The sequence below is a fragment of the Syngnathoides biaculeatus genome, chromosome 16 (assembly GCF_019802595.1).
Source record: "Syngnathoides biaculeatus isolate LvHL_M chromosome 16, ASM1980259v1, whole genome shotgun sequence".
Lineage (NCBI taxonomy): Eukaryota > Metazoa > Chordata > Actinopteri > Syngnathiformes > Syngnathidae > Syngnathoides > Syngnathoides biaculeatus.
Genome location: NC_084655.1, coordinates 14,925,081 through 14,951,302, shown reverse-complemented (window position 1 = coordinate 14,951,302; position 26,222 = coordinate 14,925,081). Strand labels below are relative to the sequence as shown.

The following is a 26,222-nucleotide window of genomic DNA, read 5'->3' as shown; positions in this document are numbered from 1 at the left end:
TCGTGTTGCTATGGTGACAGAATGTAGAAACACAGAAAAAAGGATTTTTGTACATCACCAGACTAGAGAGAAGGTTGTGATATTTTTTTCCTTTGCTGAAATCGAAGTATCCAAATGAGACTAGCCAGAATCAGTGAGAAGCCCCCGAGGGTATGTGTGGGATCAGGAAGTAAAGTAAATTTGACACTAAAGGGAATTAATTAAATGCGCAGCAAGCCCAAGAGCCCTAATTTCTTTTTTCCCCCCATCTTATATTGCATTTTCTGCACAACCAGAAGTCCAGGCTGTAAATTAACACGTGACACAAAGTTGCCACAGAGCACAGCTTCAAAAATGGGTCCAACAAATTGACTTTTGCATATTTTGGGTGAAAATTACAAATCCTGCACAGCTGTAAAAACAGATTAAAAACATACATTGAGTCCTCCGCGATACGCAAACAATAACACACTCACACTCAGACACACAATGTCACTCACAGGGATTGTCTAGGGAACACATGCTGCCAGACACCAGACGTCCCTGTGGACACGCAAATGTGCAAACACGCTCACATACACACAGAGCGCAAATGCTGTAAAGGTCATCTCAATGGGAGATTATTAAAGTTAAAGCTAGAGGAAGTTGAACCGAGTCGACAGGAAGTGTCAGTCCTGTTTATGTGTCACGTCTGCCTCGTAGATGTGTTTTGGTTTTTTTGTGCCTTGGAGCACTCTGCTGTCATCATGTCTGAAGCACTTTATTGACTTTGTGTGTGAGTGATTCCAGTTTTCAATTCAGAGTCGTGCCGCCACCGTTGACCTCCCAATTTCTGGTACCACTAAAGGTTACCGTCATTTACGGCCTATAAACTGCGACTTTTTACACACGCTTTCATCCCTGCGGTTTATGCGGTGGTGCGGCTAATTTGTGCATTTTTTCTAACGGCCGAGCGGAAAAGGTAAAAGTGAGACCGGTGGAATAAATGTGCCGAGGAAGTGACTTTTACCGGTCCGGCCCTGTTAGCGTTGCGTTAGCGTGTTACTGCCATGTCTCAGTGATTTTTACTGTATGTTTTTTTTTTTATTTTTACTTTGTTTTTTTTAACCGGCCATGTTATCGCGCCGCGAGCGTTAGCATTAACATTAGTGCGGCGGCGCTAGCGTTAAAGTCTCCGTGTAATGTCTTTCTTTGTAACTATCTCGTGTTTCAATGTCAGCACTTGCGACTTTTACACAGCTACAGCATATATGTATGTACCAAAGGGTATTTCTTTTACAAATGTACTCGGTGATGCTTGTAACCAGGTGCGCTCTGTAGGCCGGGAATTACGGTACTTTACACGCTTTGGAAACAACAAGAAGATCAAAAACTACCAGGCTATACTGTCTATAAGAATGTTTACAATTCAAAACATATTTCATTTCATTTTCCATAATGCTTACCTTTGTTCGATGAAGCTTGTCCACAATAGGGTCATGGGGGGGGTTCTAGCAGACTGTGCAGGAGAGAAGATACACAAGGTACTTATTAGATATATAAAGGCTTTATTCAGGTCAAACAGATAACCTAGTTCTGTTGCCTTATTAGCCAATAATAATAATAATATTAGCCAATAATAATAATAATAATAATTTAATAATTTAAGACTGACAAGACTCTGACTTTATTGATCAAATAACAAAGATGTACATGAAATGTAAGCTAATAATGTTCTAAATTTTGCACATAAATACAAGAATTATAAGGTACTCCAAAAACCCTGCATTTGTGTTTTAAGTCCAAGCTTGGGGGTCCACAAAAATGTGCATAATAATTTATTATTATTATTATATATAATAATGTAGAGGTCCCATAGCTCAGTGGTTAGAGCATTGGTTTGGTAAACCAGGGGTTGTGGGTTTGTATCCCACTGGGGCCTCCACTCCCTGAGAATGGTTGCGTCAGGAAGGGCATCCAGCGTAAAAATTGTGCCAAACAAATATGTGCATTTATCTGAGATGACACGCTGTGGCGACCCCTAAGGGGACAAGCCGAAAGAAACTTACTTACTTGATATATAATAATGTACCACATAGTGGACTAATACATATAACTTATTGTAATAAATTGCAAAATCATAAAACAATTCAAATGTGTAAATTTGCTTTTTTTGAAACTTTCATTTGAATGCCAGCCTAAAAAGTTGTGGTTCGACTGAACTAATCATCGCTTCAAGCTGACATTCCGGCTTTGGATGAAATTAGTCATTACCAGATAATTCTGGATAATACTACTTTCATGGTAATCCCTGTGCAGTGTCTGAAAGGCGAGTTTTTTTTCCTTTTTTTTGAAGGACAAAGAAAAAGAATAAGGAGCATAATGAGATTTTCTCTGAGGCGGACTCTCGCACAAATAAAGAAAACGCAAAAATGTCGTGTTTCAAAGAGTTGATAAAAAGTCAAGACTGACAAGACTGACTTTATTGATCAAATAACAAAGATGTAGATGAAATGTAAGCTAATAATGTTCTAAATTTTGCACATAAATACAAGAATTATAAGGTACTCCAAAAACCCTGCATTTGTGTTTTAAGTCCAAGCTTGGGGGTCCACAAAAATGTGCAATCATTTCTTTCTTTCTATTTACTGTCATAGTCTATGAATTTGGGTTGTTTTCTTTCTTGAATCTGTATAGTTTGTCAGTTTCTCCGTCTTCCAAGTCTCAAAGATTGAATTAAGACAACTACACTGTTCTTGTTTATAGAATTTATTCTTTTCCGCCCTTGTTTTCTGATCACGTGAAAAAAAAAATGACTTGGTCAATTATGCTACAGGGAGTCCTCGGTCTACGACTGAGATCCCTTCCCACAGTCGCGACTTAACTCGAATTTCGACTTAAGTCGGATTCCACCATTTAAATCACAATTTACATCAAAATACTTTGCAGAAAATACAAGTACATTGAAATAAACAAGATGATGTACTTCACATGCGCTAAAATACGGGCTTTGTCTTTAATAATTGTGACCACGGTCGACCGACTGAACCCTTGGTGGTTGTGGTGTCTCTCCTTTCTCCGATTTTTTTAGTTTGTTGAGCTTCCTTTCCATGGCAATTGATTTTCTTTTGGCTGCAGAAGCATTGCTAAAAGACAGCTTTCTTTTTCGGGGCGATAATGCCTAAAAAGGAGGGCGAAAAATGCGAAGATACTCCTGGTGCACAAACACGGACAAGCATTAGCCAGACAAAATGGCGGACGGGGAACGAGCGTTGTAAAGTCGAAACGTCTTCGGTCGAGACCGTCTTAACTCGAGGACTTCGAGAACCCTTCCTTGCTTTACAACATTTATTACAAAATGATAATCCGCCGCTATGAAGTGGAATGCAATTGTTGCAGTTTTGAGTGGAGTATCTGTTTTCCATTTGTAGTTTTCCTGCCAACAATATGAGGTCATTAGGCTATTTGGAACATGCGCCCTAAAGTGCGTAGCCCGCACTCCGTTTGATGAGCTCCACTGAGCTTTGGCAGTTTAAGTGGTTCGACCGGACCACATCGAAGGAAAATACCCAGAAGACCTTTCTGAAATATCATGTGACTGATCCCAAGAAAACAAAGCGGTGTCCCACAAACATTTGGTGTATGTGTATGAAAAGCTGTCTGGCTAGTTTATATCCTACTAGTGCACAGAACTGTCTGTGAACTAGTATCCTTTTTGACTACACCAATGAGACAAATCAGTGCACTAGTAGAATGATTTTTGCAATTACGATTTCAAACTTATTTTTTCCACTACCACCTTGTACTATTGTACAGTACTTTTGCGCATGGTTAGAACGAGTAGAGGGCACTATTACCACTACTAAAGCATTCGACTAGTGCGAGACACCTAATGACATTTTTTGAGCCCTAGTCATCCTAATAGTGCGCATTAGTAGAAGAAGTTACTCGTGAGGAAAAATTGTTCGAGTTGACATCTGCACGGTTAAGCTACAACTAGTGAAGTGTTGGTTGTTAAGTATTATTATTTTATATTGTCACTAATAATACTCGTAGCACAAAGTTGTCAACTAATGTACAGTTTCGGCTCACGCGGAACAACTATGTGTTCTACTAAGGCACTGAATGGACCATGTGCTACTGAGCACGTTGTCCTCACTGATAAGATAATTTGGTGTACTAGTAGAACTACTAGGTTACATGTATTAAACCCTAACCCTAACGATAAATAGAACAAATTTTTTTTACACAGGTGGCTTCCATTGTGGCATTTTTGCACACAAATAGAACTTGTAGAATGGGTGCCTTAGCACGATTGAGGTTGGACTGCACCAGTTGACTTACATACGCCTATTAAGCACCATAAGTGCAGTAATGGAATTTTTTTTTTATGTCACTAGTTGTAATAGTAGCATGCAGTTGTCAGGTAGTGTACAATTTTGCCTCACTAGAAACATTTCAGCTATTATGCCAATTAGCCATGTACTCGTGAGGTCGTCTTCCTCTCTCGTAAGGCAATTTGGCGCACTAGTACAATCAATAGTACAACAAATGTCTTACTAGTGAGTTACAGTACTGCCTTCCAATACTGTATGGCAAAATGACACTCTACCACTACTAACCACTGTATGATATTTCTCCACACTAGTAGAATGACAACACGTTGGTAAAACATGTTAATTGTCGAGCAAAACCCTATCAGTTGATATCCGCTCCCTACTAGTAGTATAGGGCTGTCACTAGTGAATCTTTCTAGAATCAACCAATTTATTTTTTATTCAGGACTCAAGTAACCTCCCCCATTTTATATAATATATATATATATATATATATATATATATATATATATATATATTAGCATTTTCTCATTTATGCCGGCTGGACTTTTATTATTAAACTACATATATGTTGGTACTGAGTGTATGGTGTACAGAATCTGATTTTAAAAATACATATATTAGCATTACAATTACAGTCACAAAAAAACGCAAACTACAATTCAGCTCACCAGTACATAATATTATATGTATATTACTCATTTAATAATGTCCTTAAAATCACTTACAGACGTTCTTCTGTCCTTTTTGGTAATTTTTTCACCTGCCGCAAAGGTGCGTCCGTCCACATTAATTGTCGTAGTGGCAAACAGTGACAGTAGCCATATAGTTCCGGGCGACGGACACATGCTTTTATTGGTATTTTTTTTATTGCCTCGAGGCATATTTTTATGGGTGGACCAATTTTGTATTCGACTTAATCTTTTTTTCTTTTTTTTTTCAAAGCCCTATAGCACTGAAATACTAAATCTTTAGTAAAAATATTATGTGTCTGGCAAAACCAGCAGCATTTCCTTAATTAATGAACATGCAATAGTCGTTCTAGTGCAGGGGTGTCAAACTCATTTTTGTCGCGGGCCACATTGTGGTTCGGGTTTCCCCTCAAGAGGGCCGTTATGGCGGTGAAACCATAAAAAATTGTTTATCGCCTCAACATACTGAAACGTGAAATGAATGAATTACTTTTGGAATCAGAAATCAAGGGTAATGGGTTTCTCATCTATTGTTGAGGTTTGGTAACGGAAAAACGCTTGCAATACCTCAGCATTATGATTTATGATGTGACAGTTTGAAATTTGGGTACACATTTGAACAAGAATCATAGAAGTTGATATACATGATTTGCCTTCACGGGCCACATAAAATCATGTGGCGGGTTGGATTTGGCCACCCGGCCTTCAGTTTGACACCTGTGTTCTAGTGTGTCTAATTGTCTTGCAAGTGAGAACCAGAAGGGTACTAGTACACAAAAAGTAGAAGGGCATCGAATAAATGTTCACTGGCTAATACTTGTTGTCCAACCCGATGGAGATATGAGGAACTACTCCAAGTGTAGCATCTGCGACTAAAACCAGGAAGAAGCTTGCCCATGCTGCTTTTATTGTCTTTCTACACACACGAGACGCTAGTGCGATTCGTCACACTTGCAGCACACTTGGCCGAACAAAGGAGTCCACTCTCGGGGCGTCACCATAATGCTACTGGTTCGTCATGCGATTGGCGCGCTTTTTCCCATGTGTCAGTTATTTTTGCGGGTGCCTGAAGAGAGTCTGGGCCAAGTCCAGGGAACCAACAAACAATACCCCGTCCTTTCATTTGTTTTTTTTTTTTTCTTATTTGTCCTGTAATCGCCCCTCGTCCGATATTGTTTTCCGCAATTGCATATTACAGCCATTCATTTTTCCATCCTGCTTTCCCTCATTTGGTCGCAGGTTAGCTGGAGCCTATCAAAGCTCACTTTGGGCGAAGCCCGTCAATTTTTCAATTATTGTTGATTGCGCGTCAAGTGACGCATTGGGACCACGTGGCCAGATGCAACGCACGTGAGCGTAGGAGTCTGGTGACAACCAGTCATCCGCCGTGCGCATAAATGTTCACTGTAAAAAAAAAAAAAGTCAAACCTTGAAATGATGGACTTGTATGACAAGCATGGAAATGTGATTAAAAAGCTTTATTAGAAAATTTGAGTCTTCACACACTTTTCCAAAGCCATACTAACAGGAATGTTCAACTTTTTTTGTCAGAAATATTACATATAAAGTGGAAATTTAACAATGCTTTTACAACATTTTGTTGTTGTTGTTTTTTTTTTTTTTTTTAAACAGACCAGATGAACGGATGAGGGTTGGAAAAAAGGAGGAACACGGAGAAAAAGATGAACAGTAACGACAGCGGGTCTCGAGTGAATGCGTTGGTTGGAACTGAACGGACAAAACAACCTCACGCGAATGTGTGTTATAAGGGTCCGAAGAAGCGGTGGGCGGGCCCATAGTGCATGGGCATGTCAAACATGTCCATGTTTAGAGGGTGACGGTCGCCGTGCCGATTGTTATTGTTGTGGTGGTGGTGGTGATGATGGTTGTTGTTGTTCAGTGGGAGCAGGTTTGGCAGTGGGGGCACGTAGGGCGCCTGGGGCAACGGCATCATGAAGAGTCGCCGTTGGGGTAGGGCAGGAGGGTAATGGGCGCGAGGGGGCACAAAGAGTGGGGCTTGCACTGCTTGGGGATGGCGGGGGACCGGGGGAGGGGGGTTTTCTGGGGGCGGACCCACACGTGGGTACTTGCTCTTGTGGATGTCCTCTGGGGGCGGGCCGACTCGCTTTTCCAAATTATCTGAGCAAAGAAGGGGGGGGGGGGGGTTGGGTTACAACAAAAGGTTCGAGTTGTTCACGTAGAATAACCGACCAAAAGCTCACCTGCAAACTTCTTATTCAGCTGCACTTCGCCCTCCTTCTGGATCTCCTGAATGTTTCGCTCATCATCCAGCTGAAGGACCACAAACACAGGCGCAACGTTACTAAGTCAGCCAAGTGTACGTCTCTTGAGTCACAATCAGTTTGTTCTGGTTGGCTGGATGGGGAAACGCCATAACAGCAAGTGTCACCAACGTGGTGCCCATAACCGCCAAGAACCCCGTGAGTAGTCTCCAGAACCGTTCAAGAAGTAGCTCACCAGTGATGATTTAAGAATGTTGTAAACATCATTAAAAAATATAAACAGAGATTCATCAAGTTTTGCTTATTGATGTAAATTTTCTAATGATTGTGAGAAATCATTGACATGGTCAGTGTTTTCGCATAAATGATTATAGTTCTTAACAAAAATATTCATTTTCTGTACCACTTACCCACACTAGTGTCACGGGCGTGCTGGAGCCTATACAGAGTTATCTTTGGGCAAGAGGAGGAGTGCACCCTGAACTGGTTGCCAGCCAATCCCAGGGCACGTGTAGAAACAAACAGTCACACTCACAATCACACCTAGGGGCAATTTAGGGTCTTCAATTAACGTACCAAAAATGTTTTTTGGAATGTGGGAGGAAACCGGAGTACTTGGCGAAAACCCATGCAGTCATAGGGAGAACATGCAAACTCCACACACAAGAGGCCGGATTTGAACCTGGGTCATCAGAACTGTGCGGTAGATTTGGTAACCAGTTCGCCACTGTCCCGCCACAATAACATTTTTAAAAGGAAATTTAAGAAAATTTGTAATCCTCGGTTATCTCCGGGGCTACATTCCGTACCACCCTCGCAATGGACAAAATCCACCAAGTAGTGGACCAAGCAGTCATCATTGTGTCACGTACAATGTATTATTACTTTTTTTTTAACCACTTGTTCAATTAAGCGATTGAAAGAAAACCATCTTCTCTCTACCCAAATCACCTGTTATGGATTTCAAGTTGTTATAACTCCTCATGGTAAGACTGTATTCCATCAGTTAACAATATTTACGTACTTTACCACAGATGGTTAGGCACCCGTGCGTGGCTTTGAAGTTAAAATCCTGTCATCCTGGGGACCAAGTCACCAAATGGCAAAAGAATGTGTGCGAAAATAAATAAAAACGTCTGCTAGGCAGAGTTTGAGAGGATGCAGCAACGTAGCATCCACCCCCAACATTCCGCTGAGCAACAGCTGCGGTGCAAGACACCACACCCTCAATTGCTCCCTTGGCATGACGGGTATAATATCATACGGCGCATACACACACAAAAAAAAAAAAAATAAATCCACTCATGATGTGTTTTTTCTTAGCATAAATTAAAAGCAGTTGCTTTTTGTTGAATAAGATAACTCATTCGGGAGTTAAAACATTCACAAAGTTATTGACTGTGCTTTCGCTAACGAGCTGGACTCCAATCTCCCAGCCCTAGTTAATGCTGGTCAAATTTAGACTCCAAAACAATTATCATAATTTCCGGCCTATAAGACCCGACTTTTTTCCCCCCACACGCTTTCAACCCTGCAGCTAATTTGTGCATTTTTTCTAACGGCCGCAAGGGGGCCCTCGTGCGGAAAAGGTAAGAGTGAGACCAGCGGAATATGTGTGCCAAGGATTTGACTTTTACCGGTATGCTACCTTGTTGTTGCTGTTAAGCTAAGGTATTAAAACTTTGAAAATTCTCTCTGTGTACTGTCTTTCTTTGTAAATATCTTGTGTTTCAATGTGGGTTTTAATGTGGACACTCGCGGTTTATCTATGTACCAAATGGTATTTCCTTGACACATGTACTAGGTGAGGTTTAATCCTGTGAGCTCTGTAAGACGGAAATTACGGTAAACCCTTATTCTTCACCTTAATACAATTTACACATTAATAGTTATCTATAAAGTTTAAAAAAAGAAGTTACACAGTTAAGCGTCATGGTCTTTAGGTTTTCCTCTTGCCAAGCCTTCTTGAAAGTATTTTGTCATTTCTTGGCGGCGTCTTCAGGAGAAGCTCACAGTAGCTTATGTGGTGGACAAGCGTTAATTAGTTCTACCTGGTTGCCAGCCGTACTGTAGCCAGGTCACTGTGGGCCTCCACAGGGGCCAGATGGTCCGGGTCAAAGAGTGTGGGGAGTTTGTGCATGTATTTGATGCTGGAACTGGATGAACATTAATAGAATGTATACAAAGGCAACAGAACAAGCCAGAACACTAAGACGAGGTCACGCAATTTTGCAGTCTCAAACCTTTTCGTGCCATGGACCACAATTACAAAGAATGCGACTTCTCCAGTTAGGGGAGGAAAAAAAATCCAAATGAATCGCTAAGTCAACTTTGAAAATTAGTCCATGCAAAATTTGTGCTTCGAATCCCCGCCGGCATACAAAATCCCGCTGGAAACATGTTTGCGCTGCTGGAACTAATGTTTAGCAAACTTTGCCAAAAATTACAGAGGAGGTTCTGTAAGCGATTTTTTTAGACACTTTTAGATGTCTATTAATCATCTAAGATTTATAAATGAGATGAATGGTAGGTTTTCAGCCCAAAATGGTTGCCGCTCATGGGACAAGCCGAAAGGAAAAGACAATGACGACCATCAGTCCATCCACTTTCTATCCCACTTATCCTCACTATGGTCACGGTGGGAGTCCATCCTCGCTGACTCAGGGCAAAAGGCGGGGTACACCTTGAACTGGTTGCCAGCTACCAATTCCAAGAACAATCATCATACTATAAATCACATTTATCATCAACATATTATACATGGTGGGCATGGTGATTGAGAATCAACGGTAGTGATACTTTATATAGGATTATTGATATACCGTAATTCCTGGCCTACAGAGCGCACCTGGTTATACGCATCGGTACACAAAGAGTTTAACGCGAGCACCACACTAACGCTAGCATCACGTTAATGGTAGCGTTAAACTCTTTCTGTGTACAGCGGCTTATAACCAGGTGCGCTAATGCTAACGCTAATGTCACATCGCCACATAAACTGCAGGGATGAGAGCGTGTGAAAAAAGTCACGGCTTGGAGGCAGGAAATTACGGTAATCTTTAATGCATCTTTTTCTTGTAAGTTGTAGGCTCGCCTTCTGTCTCATCGCTTGACCTTTTCCCCCTTTCTGGAAAAGCTCTCTTTAAAATGTTTTTATTCATTTTCCTAGCTTATGGTAGCACACCTTTAGTAGTGCATTGTGCTGGTCTGCAGCCCAGTGGTTGGGGCCCAATGCTGGAATTCATAGTTCTCAAAAGAGAAAGATATTTTGTGTGTGTGTGTACCGTGGGATCAGTCCAGAGGGAACACTTGCGGCAGTGTCGGCAGGGAGCCCCCGGCGAGCGAGCGTGCTGGCAGAAGTGGTTGTACCCGGTGATAGCCTCTCGGCAGAGGTAGCACATGCAGCTGCCGCAGCGACACGACATGCGGTTGCAGCCCTCCGACTTGACCAGGCCCATCCCGCACTTGACGCACTTCCTCACCCGGGCAGCCGTCATGCGCTCCTCACTGAGCACAAAAGAAAGAGGACACTGTAAATAAAATTAAAAAATAACAAACACGCCCAGTGCCCATCAGCAAAAAGAATCGGAAGGCCAGATTGGATTTTCCATGGTTGTACGGAGAAGAGCCACAAAGCTTTTGGAACAAAGTTTTATGGACTGCTGAGAGCAGGATCAACCTCTACCAAAGTGATGGAAAGGTCAAAGTATGGAACAACAATGGATCCGCTCATGATCCAAAACACACAAGTTCCTCTGTGAAGCAATGGGGGAGGTAATGTTGTAGCTTGGGCTTGCATGACTGCTTCTGGAACAGGTTTACTAATATTTAATGATGTAATTCATGATGGTAGCAGCAGAATGAATTCTGAAATCTTGAAAAATGTTTTTTCTGAAAAAAATGCATCCAAACTAAGCATCACACAGCAAAACAATGACCCCAAACACACTGCCAACACAACAAAAAAGACTGCATCAGGGGAAAAAAAGTGAAAGCCCTCAGATTAGCCAAGTCAATCACTAGACCATAACTCAATAGAGCATGCACTTTACTTCCTGAGGAGGCGACTGAAGGGAGAAACCACCATAAACAAGAGGCCTGGAGAAGCATTTCAAATGAAGAATCCAATGCAAGTAAGGGTTATGGCACCAATCATTAAATGATATTCACTTGAATTTAATCTAATAATGTCCACCCTAATACTTTTGCTCACTTGAAAAGAGGGGTAAGTAAGGGTTCCACACAGCCATTTCCACCAAATATTCCATTATTATTATATACATTAGCATTATTATATATAAAAAAGTCTTAACTTTAAGTGCACTTAATATTTGTTACAATCCTTTTGCTCACTTGGAAAAGTAGGTTGCTTCAAACAAAAGGTGCTGTCCCGATATCTATCCATCTCAGAAATGCCTTTAAGTTGCAAAGAATTTTTTTTCTTTTTCAATGAGGAGAACGATGAAAAATAAATTGTAGACATTAATGCAGTTGAAAAAAAAACCCAACAACTTCTGGTTACCTTTTATCTCAGTGACCTTAGCACTTTGATGGCTAATGTATGTGTTGAAATTTATACTAGTCTCAAAGATAAAGTTGACTGATCTTTCTACCAGGGCACTTCCCGTCCCTGTCATAACCAGGAAGTAGAAAGATCTGCTCAATGTCTCAAAACAGGAAGTACTGCCTAGCGGGCCCACGGGAAGCAGACAGGCCCTTTGCTTCCCGTAGGGTTGTCCGGCAAACGGAGCAGTTGACCGGGCATCCTCCGGTGTGTAGAGGGGACAGGATTGTGGTTGAATAAGACTGGAGAGGGCATATATTTATTTATTTATTCATTTTAAATCGATGGGAATCCGGTTTCCACTTACATGAGCACCCTCATGCGGATCTCATCCTTTTCCAGGACTTGCTCGCACGTCTTCCCCACATGCTTCTTCCACTGCACGTGGCATTTTCGACAGCTTTCCTATATATTGAGAAAGAGACAATTGTTGAATACGAATCATAAAACCAGAATAGAATATCCGCCTGCGCTGCAGACACACCAAGGTGTGGCTCTGCGGAGTGCAAGCATGGGTGAGGCTGGATTTGCTCTTTTAGCAGTTGTCTGGTTGCCTAGAAACTGCAAACCCATCCTCAGAGCTTCAGCTCCAGCATATACACATTATAGCTTCGCATGAAAGCTAATGCTAACCCATAGCAAAGTGGAGGCAGGCATCATCAATATTTGACTCATCACTCATCTAACATTGAATATTTAGCTGGGGGTGGGGGGTTGCGTGTCTGTGGTCTTTCTGCCAAGGTCAGACGGAGGACAAAGAAAAAGGCAGGAACCTTAAGATGGTATGCAGCGAAGACGCGTACTTTGCGGACAGCCCGTGATTCAACGATTCTCCCCTGTGGGGGACAATCTGGGGTGGAATTTAAAGGTTGCTTTGGAAAGCCCATGAAAAGGTGATCAAACTATTTTTTTTCTGAGAAAGTGTGATGGAAGGATACGTTTAACAGTCAGACGAGTGTTTGTTCATGAAATATTGAAAACATAAAAAGGTGACAGGATGCAGAAATGTGCTTCACATAAAAAGAGTGGCTAACAAAGGGGTGCAGAGTGTGGTGGACCATCGCCCCCTACTGTTCGGCTATGTTGACCAGGAAGCATGGCTGCTTAAAAGCAGACACACACACACAACACACACACACACACACAAAGAACACATTCTCCAAATGTGCCCCACATCTGTACTTTCAAGCCTCCGCTTATGCCCCTCCTGAGCATCCGTCCCTCCTGTGGTAACTTGTCATTACGCACCAACCCTGTGGTTCTCCCCTCCTTCATTCATAGCATGCCTTTGCTGCCTCTCTCTCTCCATTACTTCCACTCTTTTGTCTGCACATTACCTTATAAGGTGGTGTGAGGCATTTTGCAGAGGTTCTGATAGGGGTGGGGTCTGCATTAAGCCGTGATATGAGGTGGGGGATTTTTTTCTATGCGGTTGGGATAACAGACGACAGGTCATAGGGAGGAAATATGGTTCAGACAAAATATTACATTTGAAATGCGACGGCAGTGACGTTACTACATTAAAACAGAAAATATGTCGCCGTTGTCAGACAGAATTTTCTACTGGCCTACATTCACTATGGGGAAATCATATGCTGGCCAGGAACACGCTTTTTCAGATGTGCTCATAAGCACATGTGGAATACATTAAACAAGAGCAGGAAAAGGCGGGACAGAGGGGGAGGAGAATAGGGGTCAAACTTGATGTGAACCACATTTGAAACGTCGGAGGAAGTTCTCTCAGCCAATGGCAAACTAGTTTGAGGGGTGTGGCGAGAAGAGCCTGCCAATGATGAAGCATTCCAGGAAGCGGAAGGTGGGCGGACTTTTGGAAGTGCGTCAATTACATAATAAGGCCCCGCCCTGGTCACAACTGTAGACCATGGGGCCTGCTTTGCAATGACTAACTGTGAAATTGAATAAAAAAATAAAAATATACTCCACTAGCCAAGTTTAATAATGGTCTTAGTTGCACATGAGTTTTCAGCAGGAGGCCCACAAAGACCCTTTCAGGTTGCGGACATATTACACGTAGAAAAGGATCTTGGGCGTGTGCCTGAGTTTAAATAAGGTACGACTGTCTTGGGTCCGTACCCAAGCGTAACTAAGAGTGCATGGTGCAGACAGACTGTTGGGCTATGAGCACACATTGTTCATTCGAAGAGTAAAGGACTCCACCTTCGGCTTCAAATGTGGAATTGCACAAGAATAAAAGAGCGCACTTTAATTTTATTCATACGTTTCCTATACCGGTCGACGGTGGTGAGCAGAAGTCGAGCCCAGGGGACTTTGGGCAAAATGTGGTGTACGCTCTGGACTTTGTCTTTAAATAACCTAGTGTGCAACCACAACTACCATGCTCCCTGGAGAGCATCGTCTTTCCACATTATGTCTTTGGTTAGTATTTTTGTGTATACATTGTTAAACACAAATATATGACACAACCACCGAATGGAAGCTTTATGCCGGAACTGCGTTAAATATTGATACTTTACGTTTGGGAGGGATAATACTGTACACCAGTAGGAATAAGCTCTTTAACACAAATGTTATCCTAAATTCTAAGTAAAATATTCGCATTATTGTGCTTCCATCAATTTTCAATACTGCCTATCCTCACTAGGGCATGCTGGAGCCTATCCCAGCTGACTCTGGGCAAGAGGCATGGTACATCCTGAACTGGTGTCGCATATAAACAACAAACCACCCGCACTCACACATAGAGGCAATTTAGAGTCTTCAATTGAACTACAATGTGTGTTTTGGGGATATGAGAAGGAAAAAAATGGAGTACCCAGAGAAAACCCGCACAGGGACGGGAAGAACATGCAAAGTCCACACAGGTGAGACTGGATTTGAACACTGGTCTTCAGAACTGTGAGGCAGATGCGCTAACCAGTCGTCCATGGTGCCGCCTCTTATTATTGTGAAGTACATTATTTTTTGCGGCTCAATATGTCAATTCATAAGTATTTATTTGCAATGCTGTCAGACAATATTTACATCTGTCAATCCACAATCGTATTATTTTGTAAATTGCTTGTGCATCTTATTACAGTTTCTTCAGTTACCCAGTTTCAGGGTGAAGTCTTGAGATGTAGGGCTTTAAGCTTTCAAGATACTCTGCATTCTATATGTTATCACGTAAGAAGTAAAAATCCACGGCTTTCGACATCAAAATCTGATGTTGGACAGGTACAGCAACGAGCTGGCAAAACTGAAGCTGTAGTCCATCATTAGGTGAGGAATTTGCTCTTCAAATGTCAGAACAAATGGCAAGAGGACAAGCAGTCCAGAGTGAGGAGGTAAGAATGCAGAGGGTGTCTCCAGACTTTTGCAACAATCGGGAACTCGCCCCGCCAAAGGAAGTTAAAAACAGCAATTCGGACATGTGAGTCCAGCAACAAACTTTCACTTCAATGCAGTCGCACAAGAACTTATTTGGTTGAGGTGGGAAAAAAAAAAAAAAAAAAAGGCAAAGACAAAATAAAGGGGGTAGCGAGTTATGGCGTGCTCTGCGGAAAGTAAAAGGTTACAGTTTACAAATGGGAGGACTATGTGTGTTGGTATGCATTTTCTGCTGATAAAGGTGATTTAGAGACTGAAATACATTGCCCCCCTACCATCCCTCACACCCCAGCATTCCTTAAACAGTGGGAGGAGGCTGTGATAAGAAGAAGGGACCTCTCCAGATGGAACCCCTCTGGTCCTCGTCAATCCTTGCTCTCACACATTGGGTGACCTCTCCACCCGTCATGATTCTTGTTGGACCACTCACTATCAGTGAATTTGGACCCAAAAAAAATTTGTGTTGTCGGCCTACTTCATGTCAATAATTCTTCTTGATGGCTGAGACAATGTTACAGCCTGAGCAAGAGCCGGTATTTTCTATTGAATGAAATGAACCACTAATATCTTATTACTCCGACTTCGGGGTCAGTATAACCTCCATACAGGTACATTTCAATAAATTAGAAAAGTCTCAAAAGTTGAATTTAGATTACTAGTTTTAATTCAAAAAGTGGAACTCGTTTTAGAGATGCACTAAACACTCTACCAGTAAAATATTACATTATTTTTAAATATAATTTTGATTATAGCATATAGCACGACTACCCTAAATTCACCGTCTCTACAAACTAAAATATTACGTAACAATCAAACAATGTAAATGATCTTTAATGTAGAAACTTATCAGGAAATTGCCCTCTGAAAAGTATTTTCCCATGTTCAATGAATCTATTGTACACGTACTGAAATAAATGAAATTTTATATCATGTTTTAGTTGATTGAGCTGTACCCCATACATGGTAAAAATGAAAAAGAGAGGACTAACCTTGCGGCAGCGAGGGTTGGGGCAGCTAAAAAGACACATATCTTTGTCCAGCAAGGCTGGAAAGTTGCAGAAGGGACACCTGGGAGATGGGAGATGTTTTAACATTCAAACCACAATTTTATCTAAAATGATGCAGTCCAAATCCAACAAGTCAACTTAAAAGGTTGCTACTTTGCATCAATGTTATTGCACTTCACTAAATGTGTTACCTCAAAGTAGGATATACAGGATCAACACCATATTTTGCCATATTGTAGGTAAAAGCACAAGATACTTTAAGGGAGTGTTCACCCCCTGGAAAAATTTCAAACTGGGGGAAGCACTGAATATTTCAACACCAGAAAGGGGGGGCACACCCCATAAAGTTTGGGAGCCGCTGCTTTAATGTCTTATATAGTGCTGTTTACCCATTTCTACGGCAACAAGGACAATTATCAGAATTGCGATCATTCGACTCAAATATCATGGTTGAATTCTTGTTAGTTTGATTCACTATAATGAGGCGATTCACCATACATTCAAAAGTTCAAATTCTCATAAATGCATGCTAATGTGTCTAATATTATGTCTCTTCTTTCTTAGCAGCACTATATAGATTGCAACAAAGCCCTACCCTGCTATACACGCATAGCCATCACAGCCTGCATTGGAACGGCAGCTTTAATATCTAATAGTCAAATCAATTTCTCCCTCAGCATAACCTCCATAAAGGTACATTTCAATAAATTAAGCCTGAGCCGATAAACGTGAAGGCACAGACACAGGCTTACCGAACTAGTTCATCCGCGCAAGTGGCAGCAATGGCCTCCTCCGCCTGCCTCTCGTAATATTTGCAAAGGATGTTTTCTGGTAGGACCTTCTCCAGTTCACAGACTGGGTAAGAACAAAGGCAGCCGGCTTCCATGCAGCTCAGCTCTGACTGCAAAAAAGTACACACAAATACAGAAATTGACAGATCTTTTACTTGAATTACGTTTGCTTTCACTACAAATAGCACTTAAGCACAAGTGAGAACAGCATTTCAATTAGATTTTCGTCACTGGTTTGACACAATAGGACAACTATGGCATATTTAAGACTACTAATTAAATTTAAAGATTAAATGTAATTTAGAATACCACCAAAGGCCCTAATTTTTGAAAATCAAATTTCATTTTTAAAAGGCTATTAAACTCTTAAGATTGTCCAAGCACCACTCTGATTTTTCAGATGACAAGTGCTGAACAAATTCTTTGTGCCCAGCATACAATCAAACAGGTCAAATGAGTAAACTATGAAAAATGGATAAACGGGCCATTATTTAGTTCAGTTCATTTTAAAGTCCAGAGTGAATTGAAGTAGTACATATCTTTGGGTAATTTGGACCCAGCAACTATTGCTTATTGGCTTACCTTTCCGGAGCCAAACACTGCCTCTTGAGCATATTTGACGAGGCACTCTTTACAGAACAGGTGACCGTCTGAACACTGCGTCATTTTCTCGAAGGCAAACTCTCCGTAGCAACAGCCACACTCAATCAGCTGGCCATCCTGGACAAACAGGAATGATCAGGAAAGGAACTTCTCTTATTCCACACTAGTAGAACAATCAAACAGAAATATGTTACGTAATCTTCTGGAGAGTGAAACAAACCTACTTTCTTATATTCATCTTCATTGACTTGCAGTGCCAGGAGGAAGTCCTCATGCTGGAAAGAGAACAGGAAATATCTTGAATCGCATTGGAAAAAAAACAATGGAGTAATGTGACAAAAAGAAAGGTGTTTAGAAGAATACCTCTGCCCATTCCTTGGCTTTCTGTTGAAAGAAGGTAAGCTCCTTTTGGAGAGAAGGTTCCAAATTGCTATACGTTCTGCAATAACGTCGGCCCTTCTCCAAAAAGTACATCTTCTTCTCAAACTTCACCTGGCCTGCAGCACAGAGGGCGACAGACCCTTGATACATGCACACTTATTCTGTGGTTCTATAGCAATTCTCATATACAAAAGTCCAGAGAAAGCTTTTTACCCCTCACCATGCTCAAAATGGAAATCGATGCAGCAGCGCCCAGTGGACATTCTGTTCCGTCGTCGCTTTCCTGAGGGGTCACTTGATTCTTGAAACTTCTTCAGAGCTTCAAATAAGGCCTAGAAGAGAGAGCATGTCCAAGAGAGTGAAACCACAAGCACTTAAATGCAAATATTTACCTTGATGAATATGTAAAAATGGACAAAATAGGAAATCATGTACATTTATTAAACTTGCTGTTATGATGTTGCAAACAATCGTAATGCCCCCGCCCCAAATTAAAAAAAAAAAAAAATCTGGGGTTTTCGCTGAATAAAATTAACCTTTTCTAAACTGAGGTAAACTTCAGTGCATGAATTGAGCAGGGGTAGGAGGTAATGATTACCTTGCGTGTGATTGCATAGTGTCCTTTCAGGGCATTCAGGGCCCATTTAATGTCCTGACAGCTGATCATCCGGAAATCTGCCATGAGCAAGTCTGCAGCCTGCATCACCGTCTCCGGACCTACAGGGTCCAGCTTGTCGTAATCAAACAAATCCTCAGTTACCTGAAAAGATACATCAAGGTTAAAATACACCGTACAATTTGACTGATATTGGATGCGGGGCCGCGCCCTCGCCAATCATGAGCGAGGACGAGCGCTCAACATGGGCTTGCATTTGACGGAATATGCCCGCCATGTGTCCCCTCAGGAGCGAGTGGAACCCCCCTGGTTGGGTCATCTGCTGGACAGGCTTGCCCCTCCCAGTCCCTCCTTTCCTCAATGTGCCGGGTCAGTACATCATACACCAGTGGACTAACATGGATGTGATATGGTATTCATTAACTCATACGTTTGATTGGTTTAATTGGTTGGGCTGGGACCACTAATAAAACAAGTCATACTAACATTGCTAAATGGTCCTTATATGTGTGAAGACACTCTCTCATCTTGTTCTCTTGGTTAGGTATTGCATGTCCCCACCTTGTGCCTCCACCCAAAATCCACAAATAAAAACACCATTGTCATGTTACGTGTGCTCAAATATCTACATTGTAACTAGTGTCCCACTGAGGTTTGCACCCTCAAGACGTCTTGTTCAGCTGTCTGTCTGTCCCCTAAAACCTTTTCGTATTTAGTTTAATGTTCAATTAACATCAGAATATTAATATAATTTTTAAAAATTATAACCAGAGGCTGGATTTCAAACCTCTCTGTTGAACAGCAAACCTGTTCCAGCACAAAAGACATACACCAATTTGCAAGGCCATGTAGCTGAACAGCACAGGCTATTTAAATTAAAAAGAAATGTTTTTGTGGGGACACCCCTGTGACATGGAAGGAGTACAGATTTTATCATGATGCCCAAGTGTGGAGGTGAGGTTGGGGTTTCCAGCACTTTGACCCCCAAAATTAAAATGAGCAACAATAATGAACATGCAAGTCTCCCTACTCCTTTTAAACCCTTCTACTTCCATCTTTTCCAATTTATTTTTGTCTATCTGATTTTATATTTGGTCACTGACAAACTGCTTCATGCGTTCATTACCTCGGTGTTATTGTCTCCGGACTCTAGTAAAATACTGGTGGGCGCTACTGTGTCTGCAGCACTGCTTGTCTTTGGATATTCTGGGTTCTCCAACAGCAGGTTACAGATACTTGAAAACAGAAGAGGAAGCGGGTGTATAAACATGACTGTGTGCTACACACTTTTATATAATTAGGCACAAGGATGATCTTGCAAAAGTAGCAGCCACATTATTAATCCATTCTATGCAATAAAATACAATGAACAAAAAAACAGACACTCACAATCATGAAATAATCCAAACATGTTCTTTCATTGACATTCAGATATTTGTCTAAATTCACTAACAAATGTTCTCCTTGTGTTCTCACAATTAGCAGAGCAGAAAATCACTTCAGAATAAGTGAGGGAAAAAAATGCTTCTCACACATTCAAGTCTTTGACATTGTTTGTTTGGATCAGTTCTGCTACATAATCTTCTTGGACATTTGGGAAGAGATCCAACTTGAGAGAAAGCGAGAGAGAGATCAAAAGTTATGGCACAAATTTCAAACAAGAGAAAATGTCAAAAAGGAGGTCTGCTTTACAACTTACGACATTAGTGATGAGGATTCTGACGTGGTGTTGGAGATCCGGGTTCTCTTGTGGCTGAGAGGGGCCGGGCCTCGCGTCTTCTATTCTGGGAATGTCCTCAGGAATAGGACGGAATGCGAGGAGACCGGGGACTGGGTTGACCCTTCCTTGGTTTGGGTCTAAATCCAAAATGTGATGAATCTCTATTCTGTTGTGGGGAACCGAAGCTGCTGCAGATGGACGAGCTGGGGGATTTACATTGGTATTGATCTGGGTTTGTGGAAATGCAGTGGGTGCGCCACCCTGTGGCTGGGGGTTAGAACCAGTCTTCCCGGCTGACTGACTTCCTAACATGATCTGGTGGCCTGCCTCTGGAGGTCCTAACCTCTGAGGGGCTGCAGCTATTAGCACTTCAGCGTGTGTCATGGGTGCCACCTGAATGGCATGGGGTGCTTGGGCTGGAGCTGGAGCCAGGACCTGGGTCAAGGGTTCAATCTGAATAAGATTGCCATGCATGGGATTTAAGACAGGCTGGGGTGTTGTCTTGGGTGTGTTCTGTTTATGAGGCTGTGTGATCATAGTGAAGGCTTGGATGCTTGGTTGTGGTGGAAGGATTAGGGGCTTCAAATTATTCACCTGGCAAGGATGGGCTACTACTGTCGCCGAGACGCATGGCTGAAGCTGTGCAGATGTGCTCGCTTTCGGCTGCGGCTCTGCAGATGAAGTACTTGCCTGAGGATTGTCTTTAATGCTGGTCCTGTCACATGCCTTTTGTCGAGTCGTTGGGGAGGCAGGAAGTGTCTTTGAAACAACACCGTGAGATGTAATCGCCTGGGGTCTGGCCACTAAATGTCCTCTGGAGGAACCCAGCACAGATGTGCTAGGCTGAAGATGCGCTGCACCTTCAGACGCTCCTACTGTGACAGCTTGAGCATGTGAGGAGGTAGATCGGGTTTGAGTCGAACAATCAGTTCGGGCCTCCAATTTTATTTCTCGTGACGTACCGGCTTTTGCCCGCTCTGAGTTTATTTTAAGTTTTGGTTGTCTGACTGTGGATGTGCTGACTGCAGACGAGTGGGCAATAGCATCTCTGGAGGTAGAAGGGGCAGATGGGTTTCTCAGTCCCCCAGAATTTGCGGCAACTTCGTTAAGGTTCTCCGAGGCCCCACTCCACTTTGCTGCTGGCCGTATTAAATGCCTCCGCGATGGAGTTAGTTGCTACAACGACAGAGTTCACAGAAAAGATTCCATTTCAAGATAAATACAATTACGCTAAATGGAGCAATAATAATTTTGTTGTGTGTAGTGCCCCAAAAGACACTAGCGTACTGTCATCCCACTTTTAATAGCAATGTGAAAACTTTGACCTCAAAATTACTGTTTGTCAAAATATAGTCTAGTTGAGATAGCAACTTTAATCTGAGTACAACGCACCAAGAATTTTGAAAATCGGATGATGGTGTCACGTGAATCAGTTATTCAATAAAAGCACTTAATTTGTTCTAATATCATAAGAGGGACCACAAGCAATACCGCCAATGACCACAAGTCTGCTAAAGTGGAAATAAGTGTTGATATGCTTGGGTTGCAATCACGTGATAATCGCCGCCATTTCTACAGACAAGCTAGGGGTTGCAGACGACATCACCATGGCAACGTCCACAGACCCATGTGTAAGTGGCGAGCGGTGGATGTTTTCTGTCTACTTTAATTCATTCGATGATGTCGCCAAAGCTAGATATGTACAGAAAATCAAACTCTGCGAAGATATCGATCCCTATACTCTCCACAAGGACGTACTTTCAAAGGATCTGAAAGACTTCCCTGAAGTAGAATATCCGGACAGTAGAAATACACATGCGTACCGCTTACAAAATGATCAGAACATACTTTCAAATAACCATTTGCATTGTGTACTCGAGTTTCGTTCAGATCTGTACGTCGTATATTTGCAAGCCACTTTTGTGGCCGTTTTTTTGATAACTCCATTGTATCTTCTCCTTCATGCAATTTAATCTTTGGACACGGAAAAATCGCTTCCCAATATCTTGGTTTCCACGATTTCAACATCCATAGACGTGACAAAAATCTGGCATGATGACAATGGACAGCTGACTGCTTGTCTGCAACAATGGTGGTCAAGGACCCTGATGGACAAGCGCAGTGTCACGTGCAACCCAGCCATTACAACCATTAGTCGAGTCAAATAAAGGTGGCCTTATGAACGAGTGCATGTCCCCCATTCCATGCTTCTTTGAAGCCCCGCATACTGTAAATATGGTTAAGTCCTTTAACACGGCATTGTTTCTCCACTCACCTCGAGTATGCTGACATCATCTTCAGAATCATCACAAGGAACTAATAAAACAGGACTGCTGGGTAACAGAGTGACAGCCTCCTCATCCGAATCATCAGAAATAGTGATGAGCTCCCTCTGACGGCTCCTGGAGCCTAAACAAATTCATTAATGAATATTGTTACACATCTTGGATAGGCAATTAAGACACAGCATGGCATGATTAATACAATTATAATTCCAGATACATTTCTTTCAAATGCCTTCATCTATGTGCTATTTTGTGCCAATTTACCTTGGCTCCGGTGGATGTTGAAACTTGCTAGGTGAATGACATCGTCATCATTACAGCCATCTGCCATGATGATACTCAAATCACCAGCTCCCAAAATTGGGGTGCACACAGTCCCTGATTGATTTACATCATCTAGAACAAACATACAAATTAATGGGGTGCTTCCAGAATCTAGCTACAATATTCTACACACGGTTGACTAATATAAGATATAAATATCAATGTGAACAAGAGACGAGGAAAATTTGAGAGGAAGCTGGCATCTCATTTAAATGTGAATTAAATGTGAATTTTGATTTGGCATATTTTGGACATAAAACTCAAGAATTTGACGTAGTCCATATCCGCTGCTGAATCGTTCTCGAATGTCCTCAGTCAAGAACTACTCAATCGGACATTGTGACTGGCAGCGGAAACTGTTTTCACTGCGTTCATGTATTTTCCCCCTTAGAATAGGTGTCATAGTTTTAATCATGAATGAAATTTCTCAAATAAACAATTATATTCGTTGTAAGACCAGGACAACATATTCTGAGTCTAGAATCGACAACTACCCTGTGAAAAACTTTTGTGAGTCATCTGGTTTTAGAAATACATGTCAAGGAATTTGTGTTTATATTTCTAACAAATTTGAAATACAAATTAGAGTCACCCAGGGCAAAAGAATTCCTACAGGTGAAGCAAAAAAACAAAATGAACGGATCTAGGTTTCCCTTGCCCGGACGTGGGTCACTGAGGCCCCACTTCTGAAAGTCGGGTTCTAAGCGAAGGCGTACGCCTGTTGGCCGGGCACAGCCCAAAGGAGGTAACCTGGGTAGGTTTCCCATGGGGGTCGGGTGCAGTGTGAATTGGCCTCTAGGGATATTTAACCAGGTAAGGCAATTGAGAAGATTTACTCACAGTGCTGAAATGACTGCAAATAGCCGAGCAAAAATAAAAGCAAATGCAAAATAGTGAATATTTCCATTCACATTTTTTCCTTTCCTATATACACCATTAATGATTCATTTCTTAAAAGAGAAATGTTCCTCACTGAAAGAATGACATTTCCTGATTTTAGAGTTGAACCACCCCTCAACAATCAAAAACTTTTATCTGAGAAACCTTATTTTAAAAATACTTGTCACAGAATTTATTGGATACTTTTCTATTAAGTCTGCCAAATTTTTAAGTAAATTGGTGGACTTACACACTTTTTTGGACCAAGAGTTGGCCAGATCCATTGTGACATTACTGTTGACCTGCCATGACAATTTCATGAATTTGATCACTAACACACTATGTCCACATCAGAGACAGATGCTGTCCAATGCTGTCACCTTTGCATGTGACATTTTTGCTGTAGTCTCGTGGTAACTTGTTTTAGCGTTGTTGTTTGGTCATATTGAATCAAAAGTACTTTCCCACCAAAAATGCTTCAGCTCGTGTATTGCAGCTGAAACCCGGAGAAACTCCTTATAAAGTAACTGAGGTCATGAAAATGTATTATTTTCTCAGCACCTTAGACGTGCGCTTAGGGCATACATGTACACACACCTCCATACACTTACCCACTGTTTCACATAGTAACTAATTAAATCATTAACCACTTAAAAATAATTACCATGATATTCACATGTGTGAATCTGTTTAGCAAGCTCTCCATTGATACTAGGCATTTGAAAGTTTGAAATTCGCGTTCAACAACAACAACAACAAAAAAGTCAGACAAATTCTCGAGTCTCAATGACTTTACTTATGACGTTGACCATAAATTGATGCTTTTTTTGACGGTTTTATGGAGTACTAACTTAATATTTGTCACAAGAAAACGATACTTTTATCACTGGAACCGTATTTAAAAAATATGTATCCGATAACCTCGGTCTCGCGTAAACCAGTTCACCTTTGAAAAAAAGATACACATACAATACCTACAAGTTGACGAGTACACATTCAAAGTAACCTCAAGAGCTCAGAATACACGAAGAAGAAAAACAATTAAAAAAAAAAACACGTCGACCGTCGAGATTGGGTCTTTAATTTAAAACATAAAGACTAAGGGAATAAAGTATAGCAATCTCTATGTTGCATGATTAAACGGAAGTGACTATCAAAGCTGGCAACGACATATAGCTGACAATGGTGAAATATTTAAACCCAATTATTCTTAATCATGATTTTGACATTAGCGCTAGCGTTTTCCGAGTATTCTCGTGCATAGGAAGCTGCCGTGAAATGCACACGTGAAGAAAAGCAAATGGATAATTTCCACGCAAATCTTAAAAAGAAAAAGCAATGTAGCCAGCTAAGCTAGCGTTAATCAGTTCGCCCAGCTAGCCAGCTAGCCAGTCGGTTAACTAGTTGGGAGACTTCTAAATGAGTGTCACAAACAGTGTCTCAAACCGAGCGCATTCAATACAGGACCGACGCGTTAGGTAGAAAAACAACAGAACACGACAATACCGCTGCTTTTTGCAGGAATGCCATTACCAGCCGTCTTCTTTAATGACTGATAGTACGCGGAAAAGCCAAACAAGCTGCCAAAACAAGAGCATCGGGGAAAGTTAGTGACGTCATGCGTTCAAAGCCTGGTGACAGGCATGGCGTCCTGGGAAATGTAGTTCTCAGTCGCGAGCGTCCTTTCTCCCAATATTTATAACACTGAGTCTTTTAAAGTCCCCTTATTTTTGTTACACAGTGTCTCCATGAACCTCACAGAATTTATGTGATCATCCTATTTCATACGTTTTCGTTTAATGGCTATTTTGAATGGCATGCATCATTCAGACTTTCCTTAAGTGGAAAAGGACCAATCAAAATATTACTTTCAGAATAATCCAAGTTAGTCTGAAGTTGACGAAAAGTGACGCAGGGCACATTGCTTGTTGTTACTTGTTTTTAAAGGGAACGGGAGAGGCTTCGTTTCAAAACAAGATCCCGAAATACATAGCCTTCTCATATGAAGATCAAAACAGGGACTCTTGTAAGGACAAACAAAAATCGAAATGCACTAATAAATGAGTTTCATTCAAATCAAGTCATGTACACATTTAAATTTACAATAGAGCAGAGAGAAGAAAAAAGAATGCTTGATGTCTTTACTTTTTTTGTAAACCATTCTTCCCAGTCAACAAACATTTGATATAGAATATCTTTTCATTGGCTGTTTGGCGATGTATGTTTTCATTTCTTTTCTACATTTATTTAACCGGGAAAGGCAATATAGAACATTTACTCATTTACAGTGGGGACTGACCGCAGAGCACAACAAAAGCAAAAAATAAATATAAAAAACTGCAATCTGTACCATGTGATGTACCCAACTTACATCTTACACAAAACATACAATAAACATAAAACATGAAATAAAAATTTAAAATAACATTCCAATGACTTTAATAGGAGCTTTCTCAAAATATTTGCTCAAAGGG

At 41.4% G+C, this 26,222-nt stretch overlaps 1 protein-coding gene and 1 long non-coding RNA gene across 5 annotated transcripts in view; both read right to left on the bottom strand.

Moving 5' to 3' along the window:
- Positions 1-5,105, bottom strand: part of LOC133514526 (uncharacterized) — a 34,816-nt gene extending 29,711 nt beyond the window's left edge. For both annotated transcript variants that reach the window (XR_009798814.1, XR_009798813.1), the window contains exons 1-2: positions 5,024-5,105; positions 1,425-1,477 (exon numbers count right to left, since the gene is read on the bottom strand). This is a non-coding gene — a long non-coding RNA (uncharacterized LOC133514526). The remainder of the gene's footprint in view (positions 1-1,424; positions 1,478-5,023) is intronic.
- Positions 5,106-6,446: 1,341 nt separating this feature from the next.
- rnf216 (ring finger protein 216) lies at positions 6,447-25,413 on the bottom strand. Of its 3 annotated transcripts, none has more exons than XM_061846403.1 (17): positions 25,255-25,413; positions 22,810-22,941; positions 22,536-22,669; positions 20,240-21,436; positions 20,073-20,149; positions 19,667-19,775; positions 18,523-18,684; positions 18,145-18,256; positions 17,907-18,040; positions 17,768-17,818; positions 17,523-17,660; positions 16,902-17,050; positions 16,132-16,210; positions 12,102-12,199; positions 10,515-10,737; positions 7,210-7,279; positions 6,447-7,126 (listed from the first exon to the last, which is right to left on the bottom strand). In XM_061846403.1, exons 2-17 carry the CDS (start codon positions 22,874-22,876, stop codon positions 6,750-6,752), a joined length of 3,177 nt encoding a protein of 1,058 aa, XP_061702387.1. In that variant the 5' UTR covers positions 22,877-22,941; positions 25,255-25,413; the 3' UTR covers positions 6,447-6,749. The 3 variants fall into 3 exon arrangements, with proteins under 3 accessions (XP_061702387.1, XP_061702386.1, XP_061702388.1); XM_061846402.1 differs by lacking the exon at positions 25,255-25,413 and adding an exon at positions 24,723-25,216; XM_061846404.1 differs by lacking the exon at positions 25,255-25,413 and adding an exon at positions 24,727-25,216.
- Between the last annotated feature and the right edge of the window lie 809 nt (positions 25,414-26,222).